The sequence below is a fragment of the Parasteatoda tepidariorum genome, chromosome 7, assembly GCF_043381705.1.
Source record: "Parasteatoda tepidariorum isolate YZ-2023 chromosome 7, CAS_Ptep_4.0, whole genome shotgun sequence".
Classification (NCBI taxonomy): Eukaryota; Metazoa; Arthropoda; class Arachnida; order Araneae; family Theridiidae; genus Parasteatoda; species Parasteatoda tepidariorum.
Window position 1 is genome coordinate 24,600,372 of NC_092210.1, and position 16,972 is coordinate 24,617,343.

At 32.5% G+C, this 16,972-nt stretch overlaps 1 protein-coding gene across 1 annotated transcript in view; it reads left to right on the forward strand.

Moving 5' to 3' along the window:
- Positions 1 to 1,804: 1,804 nt before the first annotated feature.
- LOC107441251 (uro-adherence factor A) overlaps positions 1,805 to 16,972 on the forward strand; it is a 42,691-nt gene continuing 27,523 nt past the window's right edge. The window contains exons 1-2 of the mRNA XM_071183741.1: positions 1,805 to 1,960; positions 3,107 to 6,570. Coding sequence (XP_071039842.1) covers positions 1,953 to 1,960; positions 3,107 to 6,570 — 3,472 coding nt within the window. The 5' untranslated portion in view covers positions 1,805 to 1,952. The remainder of the gene's footprint in view (positions 1,961 to 3,106; positions 6,571 to 16,972) is intronic.

Here is a 16,972-nt window from a genome sequence, read left to right on the forward strand (position 1 = left end):
AATATTTCTGTTTTGTAGATTTTTTTTTTTTTTTTTTTTTTTTTTTTTTTTTTTTTTTTTTTTNTACCTGGGCACTAATTGATGAATGCTAGAGGTGAGCTTGGGCTCGCTTTTGGAAGTCCGAAGAATTTTAATTCGAGTCCACCCGTACCCGAGATATACGTTGGACAAAGGGCAAATTTTGCGATCTCGGCTTTTGATGTTTGAACAAGGAAATGAGTTAAAACTTTTCTATCGCCAAACTGTGAAGGAAAAAGCGAAGAGAATATCTGAACCAACTTAAACTCCGATATGAATAAAACAAAAAATTAAAAAGGAAAATCAAAATTTTGAGCTAAATAAATCTTATTTGACCATTAATGCTAGCCTCTTGTTTTGCTAGAATCTTGCTCTGCTAGCCTGTTTGCCATGTTGCTGGTTGAGAACAAAGCAAAAGCACCGAACAAAAGAAGAAGATAAAAGCAGATCGTCTAAATTTTTATACCTTAAAAGTTTACTTTTTTTATACTTAATTACGGATCTAAACGTTTGTTTAAATTTTGTCACGATTCCGTTTTTTTTTTTTTTTTTTTTTTTTTTTTTTTNCGAGTCCGCGATGGACCCGGGCTCATCTCATCTCTAGTAAATGCACAAATTTGTGAAAGTGTTATTTCTCGACAAGCCGATTCCCTATCTTTTATGCAATTCGCTTGTTCAATAACAAGAGAAAAACACCATTCAATAACAAAAGAAAAACACCATTCTCCTATTCAATAACAAGAGAAAAACTATTACTTGCTAACCTGAAGAGCAAACTTTTTTTCTGTTCAAGTCTTAAGTCCAAGATTGTTTGGTGTACTATATTATAAATAACATTTTTCTAAAAACATTTACAACATTTATTAAGGACTAAAACTATTGAATTTTATTTCAGAATCATGTACGGTTATATATTTGGGTGCATCAAAAATTTTGAAATTTTTTTTAATTTGTATTTTTATTTATTTATTACTATTACTTTAATTTATGAGTTGAAGAAAGTGATGTAAGAACGGGATGTAATATTTGACATGTTGATCTCGAGTATGTCTTTTTCGTTTAGTTTCCATAAAAACCTAAAAAATGTGCTCTTTTTTTCCCTTTAAAATAATTATTTTGAATGAAGCAATACACGTATAAAATGTCTTCTTTTTCACTTTGATTTTTTTTCCTAAATGAAAAAAAAGCGAATCAAAACATAATTTTTTTTCTCATTTTGAAATATAATTTTCACGTGAAGGGAACAAAGAAAATCAAAATGCTTTTCAAATTAGAAATTATTCTGTTGCAATAGACTGTGAGCTGCGCTAAATTACAATGCCAATTTACATTATTTTTCTTTAAAAACGGATTTTCTTATACATAAACATCAGGATATAAGAGCTTTTATCGAGAAAAAATGGAGAGAAGAGAAGTAAAAACGAGTTAAAAGTGTAAATTCAGTCTAATTTTATTCATATTTTTGCTATCAATTTGTTAGACAACTCTACATAAAATTGTCAAGGTTAATGAGGTTTAACTGCAATTAATTTAAATCAGAGCACGCGCTCTAAAAAGTATTACTATTTTGTTATTTAACTAATGATTTATTTTGAAACAAAAGTTTCATTTATCCCAAATTTCTCCTTGAAAGCGTAATCAAGGATTAATCTTTATTTACTTTCAATATCAATTTTATAACTCAAGTAATCAATAATGATATCAGATTAAACAATGCCATATCACGAAATGTTTATTTTGCAAATAAATTGTTTCCTTTAAATAACGAAGCGGAAACTGTTTTATTGATGGATAATTAAATTATTAAACTTGGATTCAATATTTTGCACTGATTTAAAGTACTTTTCTTTTTTTAATAAAATATTTGTTAGTGAGTTGATTAATTCTCAGACTGTTTAAAATCCTTTGCAAATGTGCAGCACGACAGTTTAAAAATGGGAAAGTAAGTAAGTATTATAAATAATAGTGTTTATAATATGGAAAGTTCTTCTAAAGCTGTTCAAACAGTTACTCTCAATTTTGCTATGTTTATTATCGACTTTAATTAATTAAGGCTTCGAAAATCTTTCCGTCTATCTTACAAAAATAAGTTTTTATTTATTGTTATTTTATTTACTTATTTTTAAAGCGTTTAAGTAACAGTTTGAAATTAATGGTGTCTTTAAAGTCAGATTGTATCTTTTGCCTTCTTCTTAAAATTGAAACGAAGGAGAATTGAAAGCCAATTCCTAATTATTGAATAACTAATTAAAATTTTGGAATATTTTTGGTTTCATTTTATTCACCGAAATATATTTTATTGAAACTTTAGTATCAAAATTTAATTATCAAACCATGCAAATATTGTACAATTGCGCAAACTTTAAGAATTAAGATTTGATTACCGAGTTTCATGAATATAAACTATAGCTATTTAAGAAATAGGGAATTAGAATTCATATAATGCATAGATTTCCATTGGGCACAGTTCAAATATTACGTAAGCACTAAAGAGGGAAATGGTTTTGGTTGTGCTTATTTTTAATGACAAGAGGGGAAATGGGTTTTAACAATGCTTACGTAAAACCTTTTATCCTCATATTTTCATTTTTTTTTAAAAAAATATAAGGAAAATGTAGCAATTTTTTTTAAAATTACTCTTGGAAAAATTTTAAATATGAAATAAAAGTTAAATTTGAGAAAAAAATAAAATCAAAAAAAATTTCTTCATGGAGTTTTAAAATGTTATGTAATTAAATTTTGTTTTATGAATAGTTGCATCTTCAATTTGAATTTTATCCTAAAATTCTTAAAATTAGATTACGACAAAAATCAAAGTTAAAGCAAAATTCATAGTTAAGGTGTTGTGACTTTCTTACATAAACGTGGGAGAAAGTTTTGTGATTTGGTTGTTTTTTCCTGACAAGGGGTGGGTCAGGGTTGCCATAAACATGCTTACGTAATATGCAAACGGCCCCTAGTTAACACAGACCAGAAGAGGCGCAGTCTAAGGACTAAATGTGCTCTTTTTTTTCTCCATTTCCATAACATTATTTTGCTATTATATATGTATTAAAATACTTATAATTTTCTCTCCCTTTATTTTCAGTTTGGCAGTCAAATACGATGCCTCTGGCATGGTGATGGAGGCAGCCACCCTGAGCGGTCCTCAGCGGAAATGCAACGTTGTTCCTGTTCAAAAGAGCTTGAGTCTTCCATCTTACGCGAGAGCAGGAGGAGAAGGAATCGATCATAGACTTATCTTCGCTGCCCTCGAGCAGAAGGAGAGAGTTCGTCGCAAAAGCAAGATCTTCACAAAAGAGAAAACATCCAGGCAGAATATCTTTTGCCTCCCCATCTCAACAGGATCTAAGTGCAGAGAAACGGATTTAAGTTCAGACACTTCATGTTCTTCGCTAGAGTACCAGAAACCAAAACCTTCGTCCAAACCTAAGAAAGAGGTTTCTAAACAAGAGGCAAAAACAAACGAAAACGACACGAAGTTAAACGAGCTCAAGACAACTAAAACGAGTGCGCAGTCTAATGTAAAGAAGGCGAACACAGAATCAAAATTGAATGCCGACTACGGTGTTTTGACTCGCACTATCACCAACGGGGGTTCATTCAAGGTGAATGAACATTCCAAGGGACATCGTAGTCCGGTGGATACGCTACGTCTTAATATTGGCAGTAGTGACAGTATGGAAAGGTCATCTCGTAGTTCCAATGATAGCCTTACGAGAAAAGAAAGGCTGGTCGCTATAAAAGCACGAGTAGAAGCAGAACGTGAAAAATATGGTAATAGTTCCTCAGAAGACGAAACTAGAACAAACTTGACCAGATACAATAGTGACGGCGGTATTCACAGAACCGTTCGGGATGTCAAAACTAGATCGTATCGAAACGAAAAGAGGTTGAGACGGAGATCTCATGGTGAGTGGGCTATTAAAAAAGCCGATCGAAAAAACAATTTAAGTTTGTGTTTGAATCCTGAAGATGATGGTATCAAACTACACCTCGAAAAACTCAATCGTTTGAACAATGAAATTAATAATTTGGAGGTTAAAACAGACTACTGTCCATCCCCTAATGTTCCTGACGCGTCAAAGAAATATTATTTCAGTGATTTTCCATCCAAAGAAAATGTAACAAGATTTGTACAGCAGCGAATTAGACATATTGAAGAGGAAGAACAGAAACGGAAAAGTGGATCCGACTTCTTTGATAAAATAAAATTAGCTCAGTTCAGCTCTCTCTCGCAAGAAAAATCAACATCCATCGAACATGTAAATCTATGTGAGAAGAAATCTCTAATATCCAGTATCATTTCAGACTCCAGACTAGGGAGCTCTGAGTTTAGCCAACGTGCATCGCCAACTCAAAGGTCAAGAGAAGCTCCCACCCCGCCTCCCAGATCGCCAAAGAGCATCTCAATCATGAACAAATCCTTCCTTCAGCACCATACCACAACACAGTCACACACGGAAAATGATTTTGATAAAAAGAATATGTTCCAACAAAATAATCTTTCTTTTGCTCAAACCAAAACGTCTGATAAAAGTCCTAAACTGGAGGTGAAAATTCGAAATCCTAAGAATTCCTTCCAATCTCAGAACAACTCTGCTGAAGCAAGAGAACTATTTAACGCGCGACGAAAAACTTGTAGCAATTTTGATTTTGTAGATGAAAAAGTGCTGAATGATCTTTGCTCCGTTCTCGGAACGGCTGGTAGCTCAAATTTAACCACAAATAGTAACCATTCGTGTTCCTTAAGTCAAATCAAAAATATTGAGAACAAAAGTTGTTCTTCGAATCCTGATATTTCTCCTTTGATCCCACTGAGGAATGAAAATTCATCTTTGATAAACAAGTTTGAAGAAAATGAAAGAAGGCGCGAGTTTATGTTCAATAGTCTCGAAAACAAAAAAAGTTCTAGTTCTATGTCTTGGGCTAAATGGAAAGTTCCTTTTGGTAAAGAAGATGCGTGTATTTGTTACTTATCGCCTGGAAGTAAACCCATTTGCAAATTCAAACATCATGGTTTACTAAATAATGGAAGAAATTCTGATAATGTTAATAATCAGGACGATTTTAAGAATTTAGAAAGTAAAATACTATTGAATGGCTCACAAGAAAGAAGAAAAATGCTCTCTGATAATAAAAGCATGCCCTATTTAGCATCTAGATGTAAAATAGAATATAATTCAAAGCGAAAAGAAAAAGATAACATAGATGAAGATCTGGCTTTGCAGCTCCAAGATTTAGAAAATAATCTAAAAATTGCTGATAAGAGTAAACCTTCTGCTGAAAGAAATGTGATGAACTCAACCAAGACTAAATCTTCCTACCCAAATGATGATCATGCTAATGACAAACTATCCTTTAACTCTAAGCATTCTAATGATGAATTAAATTCCCTTTCTAAAAGCTCGTCAGCTACAGCGAACCTAGACAGTGCGATGGCTGAATTAGAAAATGTCTATCTGAGTTTGAAATTAAGCAGTGATAATTTATCAGAAAGAAATAGTCTATCCAATATATCCCTTAGTGAAGAAGATTCTAAATTATTCACTAAAAAATCTACAAACCTTCCCAAAAATAAAGATGTGCCCTCAAGACGACTATCTATTCATGAAAGCAATACGTATTTTGATGATCCTTGCGGAAAAGATATAAACTCAAACCTATTTTTAAAAGAACACAATTCCTCAAATACAACTAAGCCAAAAGATATTGAAGAACTCAAAGATAACTCTATTAACGAACTATTTAAAGATTTAATGCCTCAACTGAGCTCTCTTGAAGAAAAACTGAGGTCATGTGATAGCAAGTATCCTCAATCTGTAAATTGCCAGCGATTTAATAAATTAGATAACAAATCATCCGACAATTATACCTCTTCAATAAGGCTCAAAAAAGAGTTCTATGAAAATTTGCATCTGCAGCAAGATAACTCTCACCGGAAAAAAATGGCTGCTCAAAAACTCTCTGAAAATATATCCAACCTAATGAACTCTCCTACTAGCAAATCAGCAACTGACAATCTGTCCGAGTGCCGCTCTCAACTAGTCAACCCTAAGTCTGCGAATAATTCGCCATTAAACAGTTACAAATCTGTCAAAATAGATCCTTGGAAAAATGATTCTAAAATGTCCGAAACTCCTTACTTTACCAGCCAATTGATTAAAACAAACGAATCGGCCAAACCGTTTTGCTCAAGACACGAAGAAATACGCCATATTAGGGTATCCATGGATTCTACGCCTGCTGACTCATATCCCGAAACTAGCAAATATTCGCGATTGAGTTCTGCTGTTAACTCGCCATATGCGTCGCCAAAATGCGATGTCGCCAAGTCTTTTATGTTTACGCCTGGCACTAACGATAGCGTTGATAAAACTATCGATGGATTAGAGGAGTTACTGAACAGTCTTCTTGTCGATGTACCAGACAATAAACAATCTAGTCTACCAAAAACAAAGGAATCTGTTTCTGCATCATCTCCGATCGCTGCAGGTGAGATGTGTGTAATGCAACATTTGGACATTATTCGCTTGAAGCCTGTTCCCAGTTAACAGTTTTTTTGTGTGAATTTTATGTATCTCTTTTAACAGCATCTTTTTAGCATTTCCTTTTAAGAAATACTAATACAGAATATTCGTATATTTTTTTTTCAAACAGAGTGTGTGCCTTTTGTAGTTTTTGTCTGTTTTATTATTCCTTGGAATGCACAAGTTTTTTTGCATGATACAAAATAGTTAGTTTATTTTAAAAATAATAAATAATAATAACATTAAACATTAATTTGTGAAGGAGGAGAAACGTGTAAGATTTGGCCCATCCAATCTTTTTCATATTGAAACATATAGTTAGCGAATGATCACCCAGTTTGAAACATGTTATAGAGCAGAAACATTTGTTGCTTTTGTCTATCAGTCATAAAATCTGAAGGTAAAATCATGTGATTTGCATGCGATATTTTAATTTTTTTAAAAAAATTATATATATTTCTTTTTAGCAAATTTCTTACTTTTGTTCCACCGGTCATTAAAATTTATATATAGATATAAATATACATTAATGTACTGCGATCCAATAAACCTGTTCTTAACATTTATTTTCTATTTTAATGTGTTTACTAAATGTCTAATAGATTTGACCCATCGCACCAAATCAAGGATTCTGGTATGTCAAAGAGAAAGTCGAAACTCATACAACATAAAAAAAATACTTCACAAAATATTAAGAAGCCAAAAAACAAACAAAAAATAAAAGCGAATAATAGAGTTCTCTTCAGTTGTTCAGTTTACGAATATAAACTAAAATTAATTTCATTTGACATTTTCTGTTCAGATTCGTTTTTTTTTTCCTTCATGAGTAAATACATTTTTGATACTTCTTAAAAAAAAGAATAATTGAATATAATAACATTATTTTAAATAGTTATTTACTGCTATATAGGTTTCACTATCTTTTTAATTTCTGTGGGTTAAACCAGCCTTACATTTTATTTCATAACCATCGTTGAACAGCCGACCCAATTTTGGGTTTACGACTACTGATGTTCAACTCCGTAGCCTTGTAATTTTGAACCAATCCAGAAGACAAGGAAATTCCTTGATCAGTACCCCCAGAGATATGACTTGTTATGCGAACATGAAGTACTTTGTGACCCGACAGCTTTAACGTGCATCAATCACCATTTATTACACGAGGAGCCTTCGGGCGGTGGGGATCGAACCCACGACCACTTGAATATGGATCCAGTGCCCTACCAACCAGGCTATCCCGGCCCAAACCAGCCTTGTCTAACTAAATAATTGTTAATCGTCCCAATTCATGCGCAGACAACTGAAAATCTGCTGCAGCACCAGATGATCGACTCAACTGCACAGGGTCCTTATTCCCTTATTTAGTCAAACCACCTACTAGCAACACCACCTAGAAAAAAGAAGGCCTCCGACAGATTACCATAACTGAGAAATTGAATCCTTTAGTAGTCCGAACGTTGACAGATCTTTCGTTATCCCCACTGCGCAGTTTAGTAGCCGGAACATTGTGACATCTCTGCTATTTCTCCCACTGTAAAAGGGGTAGTTTATAGTTTAAGTAATAAATAATAATATAAACGAATGAAAAACATAGTAGAATATTAGCAAACATAGTAAATTACCAAATAATCCTAACTTTAAAATTTTATTCTGCTAAAAAAATAGAAATTTGTTTTCAAGAAAAGTGGGTCAAAGCTCTCATGTTTCTTCTATACTACATACACTAGCATTGTATTCCTATATGACAATAACATCTCTCGTTTGTACAGTTTTACAAATTTTATTGTTCGAAATCGTTAAGATACTCTGACCGTGATTCAAACTCAGAGAGATGACCTTATGACCGAGAAAAATTATGAGACAATAATTCCGAGATAACTCACTTTTTGAATGTCTGAAACTTTACAATTGTCTTTTTAGTCGTTCAAAAGTCGTTTCGTCGTTATCTTGACAAGTTAAAAAGTATAATATTCCACAATTTGCCTTAATATTTTTTTTTCTGAAACAAATTCTCACTAATTGTATAACTGTTAATTTGATTTTACTTCACTAAAACGAATAATGAATATTTCTAAAATTACTGTACTAGTAACAAATATGCTTACTTCTTTACCAAACTAGGATATGATTAAGTTTTGATTTAAAATAACGATTTTTCAAAAAGCCAGTAAAAAAATATTATATTGCCCAGTAAATTTGTTGAGAAACAAAATGTTGTTTTCATAGAAATACAAAGCATGTATATTTTTTTCGTACATTTATACTTGATTTGTGAAATTTATGATTTGTGTATCTCATATTTCAAAACAATCTAATTTAGTTACAAAAAGAAAAATTAACAATTTGTTTCCTTTACGATTCAAAATATCCCATTTAAATTTATGTCGTAATTTTTTCCTTCAAAATAGAAGAAAAAGGAATATTGTGATGACATGAATGAAGCATTGGAAGAAATGTTTTTTACAATGATAAACATCTTAAGTGTGCGTTTCTAGAATTTTTCCAATTTTGGAGCTATTGTTTAAAATTTGATGGCAAGAATATTTGAAACGTTATTGCACAGTGTTTTAATGCTTACACGCATAAATACATTTTGCAGAAACGATTTTCTTTCTTTCCTTCAGAAACGTTACTTAAAACATTTAGTTATAATTTTACAAAAAGCACATTTCAACATTTTAATACAAAAAATGCGTCACAGAAATATTTCTGAAAGATAAATTTAACTTTTTGAAACTGCCTTCATTCCGTTATCAGAATTGATCATTCCTTTTTATTAATATTATTATTTTAACATACCATAATGCTTTTATTAATTAAAAACTACATTTCGTTATAAGAAAAAAGTTACTGCAGTCGCTGTTTATGAAAGTTTTCATAGTGTGCTTCCAACTCCAATAACTCAAAAAAATTTTAAGTTAAACAATATGAAATTTTACACTTTTCTTGAGATGTAGAACATTCTGATATCAAAATATTATTGAGACAAATTAGTTCTTGCGTTATTTTATGTGTAAATTGAAGTTTTTTTTTTCCTTTTGCGCCACATTAATTACACTAGCACAAACTACTACCTGTGAAACTGATTTTCTTTTTTGCAGCCTTTCGTATTTTACAGATATAAAAATGAGCAAGGAAATCTCATTTGGTTGAAATTTCGAATATGTATTGAAATCATTAAATAGTTTATATTGACGGTTTTTCCATATGAAGTAAAAACTAATCTCAGTAAAATTATATATTTTTTTTCAGCATCCATGTATTTATACGACTTAAGATGAAGAGAAAAAAAAACGCTTGGCATTTTCTTAAATTTTGAATTGGTTTTAAAGTGAATGAATTTTAAAGTTTTAGTGTTTCATTTGTACATAATCGCGAAAGGTTAAAAATTATAAATATATATCATATTTATATAAATCTAATCAAAGTATGAATCTGAATTACAAATTCAGAAAAAGACAATATAATGTAAATAACATGTAAAATAATAAATCAAAATGGAAACGAGCTTAAAGTAGCTGAAACCAAATTTGTTTTTGTACAAAGTCAGAGATACTATTCAAGCAGAAAACGAAAAATATATATATTAGATATTTGTGTTAGCAAGACAGCATTTCTTCAGGGGACACACTGCCTGTAAACACACAGGAGCCTTTCTGTTGTCAGCGGTAATACCAAAAACTAACAGTGCCCCGAGGCCCCATAATGGATAAACAAGTAAGAAAAAGCAGTTACAAAATAAAATATTAAGAAGTATAAAAAATAACCATTACGGTAGGACCAGAAACTCCATAAAATATCCATGGAAATTATTATGCAACTAGTGGGCTGCGCACCCTGCTCGCCAACCCCCGAAAATTGCAACGCAATCTTATATGGTTTGCTTCGCAAACCAAGCTCGCTTCGCTCGTTACTAACATTGCAAATGCATACATTGCAAATGCACAAAATTCTAAGAATTCAAAACAATCATTCAAATCCATATAACAACTTTTTTAAAAAAAAAATTGCATCTTTTTAGTAAATACTAAGTCATTAAAATAAATTTGAATTCAGAAAAATGACATGTAATTCGTTAAACCTATTAGAAATGTGCTATAGTATAAAATCTTAAGATAAAATTTCTAAAACTGTAAACTTCTAACTCTTTAAAAAGGTTAAAATTTTGGCTATAATTAAGTCTACTAAAATTGAAATAAGTGAATTGCAATGGAAAAACCTGCATAAACAAAACATATTTTTAAAAAATAATAACCGTGAACGATTCACAACTTTGTTAAAAACATAAGTATAAGTCTCAGAACTTTGACATACAAAAGAAAAACTTGCAGAAACTAAACATTTGGTGAGAATGCTCTCTCTGGTTATTTCAGTTTCCGTTTTTAAAAGCTCTATATGTTGAGCCACCTCAGCTAGATTTGGCATGTGACATTTTTGGCAGCAATCATGGCCGTTGCCATTCGGGGAGTTGTAATGAGGCTTTTTTTGTCGCCGTGTAAGAGAAATATATATATAGATTTAATTCATGATATGGATTTTATTGATGTATTATGGAGCTTTTGGTCCTGTTCCCGTAATGGTTAGTTTTTATATTTTTTTATAAAAACTAACTTATTATATCTGTTTATGTAATTGTTTTTTCTTATTTCATTATCGGGCCTCGGGGGCACAGTCAGTTTTTGGTATTACCACTGACAACAGAAAAGTTCATGTGTGTTGGCAGGCAGTGTGTCCCGCGCGGAAGTGCTGTCTTGCTAACACACATATCTTATATATTTTTTTTTTGTTTTCTGCTTGAATAGTATTTTCTAGACTTTCTATATTATTTATATTAACTAATATCGATATATTTTTAACTTTAACCACAGTTCTTCCGCTACAAGTAATTTTTCTTCTCCCTGGCTAAGCACAATTCCAAGTTAATTTAAAGAAAAAAAATACTCGGATGGGCTCAATTTATAAAATGCGTTGAGTATTTTACACTAGTGTTTAAAATTAAAATAATTTTTATGCTTCGTCTGCAGCCCCAGAACTAGAAGACCAACTGAAATAAAATTGGGTAATAAGACAAATTATTGTAACTCAGACAAAATAACCATACAGCAGTTATTATACGCACGCAAATTACATTAATGTAACAGCCCTCGAAGTTGAAAGGAATGAAACAGGTTACTGAATCGAATAAAAAAATAATTTTAAAAAACGGATTTAGACCCGTTTTAGTTAATTTGCAATGTTATACGGATCTTGGATTTAGATTGTGTCCAAAAAACGAGGCAATTTATGCATTCCTGTTACCCATTCATTCAGCGACACTGTTTTCAGGACCTGGGGTATCAAGCAAGTGCTTTCCCAAGAATGTCCTAGACATACTCTAATTCTTGTACCCATACCTGTCACAGTGGCTCTTTTAAAAAACTGGAGGAGAGTGAGGTTATCCTACATGAGGATTACTGAGAACACTTAAATTTTCTTACATAAGGGCAATTTACTGGATATTTGAGGGTAAGTAGCCAGTCCGTGTTACGTACTTGTACGTGGTGGGAACCGAGTACCTGCAGCTTCCTCCTCCAAATGTCCGAAAAATCGATCATGGTTATATCGCAGTCATGATTTGATGGTTTCGACAAAGGTATCGTGTTGGACGTCTACATGCAAGGCCGTAATCAAGACAGAGTGCGTAGCGTTTTTAAAAAGTGCTTAAAGGTGATTATTTTTGATTTACGTTTTTTTACGATACTTTAAACGATAGGAGAAAATATTTTTTGTTACTGCACAGATCCTAATTATGATTGATTTTTTTTTTTTTTTTTTTGGAAAGTGATTAAAAATATTTTTTGAGTTCTTACAAGGTTTTTTTTTTTTAAGTTTTTGAAAAATTTGGCTACGCACCCTGTAAGAGGTAGAAAACGGGGACAATGGTCCTGAACCACGGGACTGCTGAAAGACCAATTAAAATTCCTTGCAAACAATGCATTATTTTTCGATTAGTTTCTTTTTCAAATAAAATTGCTGGGAGTACTCTTATGTCTACATAAGAATAATTTTTAATAAAGGCTTCTCAAAAATTTTACAAAATGTGAAAATGATTTTTATTTTCTTATATACTTTGAGGAAAGGACCAGCAATAGATTTCTTTCTGGGACCCATAAGAAATTTTTCCAGCCACCTATGCACATTCCTGCGTAATTTAAAAAAAGAAACTGTGACTGATGTCATAGAACTTTATATTTGGTTTTCCAAGGGCTGTCTGCCCTGATTTCTTTTCATGGACAACAACCCGTGACACATGTGCGTATTTTGTCTGCGATTTTCTGGAAAAAGGAGATATTGGCTGCGTATAATGTCCAGTGATGTCAATAGACATCACAGATGGGCCGGGATAGACTGGTTGGTAGGGCTCGTGGCCAAAAGTTCGTGGGTTCGATCCTCGCCGGCCGAAGACTCCCCGTGTAGTAAATAGTGAGTGAGCATAGCACGTTAAATCTGTCGAGTCTCAAAGCCCTGTATGTTTCCATAACAAATCATATCTCTGAGGTTATAGATCCAAGAGCTTCCTTGTCTTCTGGATTGGTTCAAAATTACAAATTACAAGGCTACGGAGTTGAACATTAGTAGTCGTAAAATCGGATCGGCTGTTCAACGACGGCTATAAAATAGACATCACAGTTATGCGCAATTCCGTCGTGCACAATTCATCGTAGCAACAAATCTTCGCGCACAATTTGCCGTGATCATGGGACATTTCAACGTAAACTCAATCACGGCTGCGACATTTAATCGTGAGCATCACAACTCGTCGCAGAGGCAATTCATCATACTGCAATCGTTCGATATAAACACTCTCTTGGGCACAATTTGAATCTGCGACAATTACTCGTGAGCATCACAACTCGTTGCAGAGGTAATTCGTTATACTGCAATTGTTCGCTAGGACACTCTCTTGAGCACAATTTGCATCGGCGACAATTCGTCGTGAGCACAACTCATTGTAACGACAATTCGTCATGAACAGAATCTTTTGCGGTTTCGATTAAATAAATCTGTTTAAGCGAAAACAAAACATTTTTCCAAACTATTATTTGATATTTTGATGCAATTTTTAAGTCAAAAACTGAGAATAAATTATGACAATTTAAAGAGAATAGCAGAAAAACTGTTTTTCAAATTAACTCTTCTCTTTTTCCAGCATTGTTGCTCAAATCATTTTAGGAAAAATTAATTTAGACACTTATCCAACAATATTTCTTATATTTGTCCTTATATTTCAATGATTGTTTCAATTTTGGGGCCGTTTGAATATTACGTGCGGGGGAGGGGGGTTCGTGATTTTATTATTTATGCTGACAGGGGGNCTTCAGAAACGCTACTTAAAACATTTCATTATAATTTTTAAAAAAAGCACATTTCAACATTTTAATACAAAAAATGTCTCACAGAAATATTTCTGAAAGATAAATTTAACTTTTTAAAACTGCCTTCATTCCGTTATCTGAATTGATAATTCCTTTTAATTAATATTATTATTTTAACATACCATAATGCTTTTGTTAATTAAAAACTACCTCTCTTTATATGAAAGAAAAAAGCTACTGCAGTCGCTGTTTATGAAAATTTTCAACTAGTTCACTTCTAACAGTAATAACTCAAAAAAATTTTAAGTGAAACAATGTGAAATTTTACACTTTTCTTGAGATATAGGACATTTTGATATCAAAATATTATTGGGACAAATTTATAGTTGAGTTATTTTATGCGTAAATTGAAGTTTTTTTTTCCTTTTGCGCCACATTAATTAGACTAGCACAAACTACTACCTGTGAAACTGATTTTCTTTTTTGCAGCCTTTCGTATTTTACAGATATAAAAATGAGCAAGGAAATCTCATTTGGTTGAAATTTCGAATATGTATTGAAATCATTAAATAGTTTATATTGACGGTTTTTCCATATGAAGTAAAAACTAATCTCAGTAAAATTATATATTTTTTTTCAGCATCCATGTATTTATACGACTTAAGATGAAGAGAAAAAAAAACGCTTGGCATTTTCTTAAATTTTGAATTGGTTTTAAAGTGAATGAATTTTAAAGTTTTAGTGTTTCATTTGTACATAATCGCGAAAGGTTAAAAATTATAAATATATATCATATTTATATAAATCTAATCAAAGTATGAATCTGATTTACAAATTTAGAAAAAGGCAATATGATGTAAATAACATGTAAAATAATAAATCAAAATGGAAAAGCGCTTAAAGTAGCTAAAATAAAAAATTTGTTTTTGTACAAAGTCAGAAATACTATTCAAGCAGAAAACGAAAAAAATATATATTAGATATTTGTGTTAGCAAGACAGCATTTCTTCAGGGAACACACTGCATGTAAACACACTGGAGCCTTTCTATTGTCAGCGGTAATACCAAAAACTAACAGTGCCCCCGAGGCCCCATAATGGATAAACAAATAAGAAAAAGCAGTTGCAAAATTAAGCATTAAGAAATATAAAAACTAACCATTACGGGATCAGGACCAGAAACTCCTTAAAATATTCATGGAAATTATTTTGTAATTTAATATATTATTTAATTCATGATATTGATATATTATGGAGTTTCTGCTCCTGTTCCCGTAATATTTAGTTTTTATATTTCATTACGTAATTGGTTTTTCTTATTTGTTTATCCATTATGGGACCTCGGGCATTGTCAGTTTTTGGTATTACCACTGACAAGAAGGCTCCTGTGTGTTGGCAGGTCCCCTGAAGAAGTGCTGTCTTGCTAACACACATATCTTATATATTTTTTTCGTTTTCTGCTTGAATAGTATTTCTGACTTTCTACATTATTTATATTAACTAATATCGATACATTTTTAACTTTAACCACAGTGCTTCCGCTATAAGTAACTTTTCTTCTCTCTGGCTAGGCAAAATTCCAAGTTAATTTGAAGAGAAAAAATACTCAGGGTGAGCTCAATTTATGAAACGTGTTAAGTATTTTACACTAGTGTTTAAAATTAAAAGAATTTTCATGCTTCGTCTACAGCCCCAGAACTCGAAGACCAACTTAAATAAAATTGGGTAATAAGATAGATTGTTATAACGCATACAACAGTAATAATACGCACGCAAATTACATTAATGTAACAGCCCTCGGAGTTGAAATGGATGAAACAGAGGTTACTGAATCTAACAAAAAAATATTTTTAAAAAAACGGATTTAGACCCGTTTTAGTTGATTTGCAATGTTATACGGACCTCGCATTTAGATTGTGTCCTGAAAGCAAGACAATTTACGCATTCCTGTTACCCATTCATTCAGCGACACTGTTTTCAGGACCTGGATAAGGAGGGGATCAAACCTCCAACGCCGCTTTCACCTCCAATGTCCGAGAAATCGATCATGGTTTTATCGCAACCAAGAGTTAACGATTTGAAGGTATCGTGTTGGACGTCTTCAAGACAGGGTGCGTAGCGTTTTTAAAAAGCCCTTAAAGGTGCTTTTTTTTATTTGAGGTTTGCAAAAAGTGCTTAATTTTCTGTCTTTTAAAAAGAGATTTTTTTCTCTTCTCTGCCGTGTCGATTGTCGTTCTGAATTACAAAAAAAAATGCATGTTTTTCGGACTGCCGAGGGACTAGTTAAAATTCCTTGCAAACAATGCAGTATTTTTCAATTAGTTTCTTTTTCAAATAAAATTGTTGAGAGTACTTTTATGTCTACGTAAGAATAATTTTTAATAAAGCCTTCTCAAAAATTATACAAAATGTGAAAATTATTACTTTTTTTAATACTTTGAGGAAAGGACCAGCAATAGATTTCTTTCTGGGGCCCATAAGAAATGTGTCCAGCCACCTATGCACATTCTTGCATAATTTAGAAAAAGGAACTGTAACTGGTGTAAAAATGTAGAATCATAGATGATGTCATAGAACTTTATATTTGGTTTTTCAAGGGTGCAGACTGCCCTGGTTTCTTTTCATGGGCAACAACCCCGTGAAACATGTGCTTATTTTGTCTGCGATTTTCTGGAAAAAGGAGATATTGGCTGCGTATAATGCTCAATTACGTAAGGGCCGGGATAGCGTGGTTGGTAGGGCACTGGGACCATGTCCAAGAGTTCGTGGGTTCGATCCCCGCCGGCATAAGACTCCCGGTGTAGTAAATGGTGACTGATGCACGTTAAATCTGTCGAGTCTCAAAGCACTTCATGTTCCCGTAACAAATCGTACTGATCCAGGAGTTTCCTTGTCTTCTGGATTGGTTCAAAATTACAAGGCTAATGGGTTGAACATTAGTAGTCGTAAACCCAAAATTGGGTCGGCTGTTCAACGACGGCTATAAAATAGACATCACAGTTCTGCAAAATTTCGTCGTGCACAATTCATCGTAGCAACAAATCTTCCCGCACAATTTGCCGTCGCCATG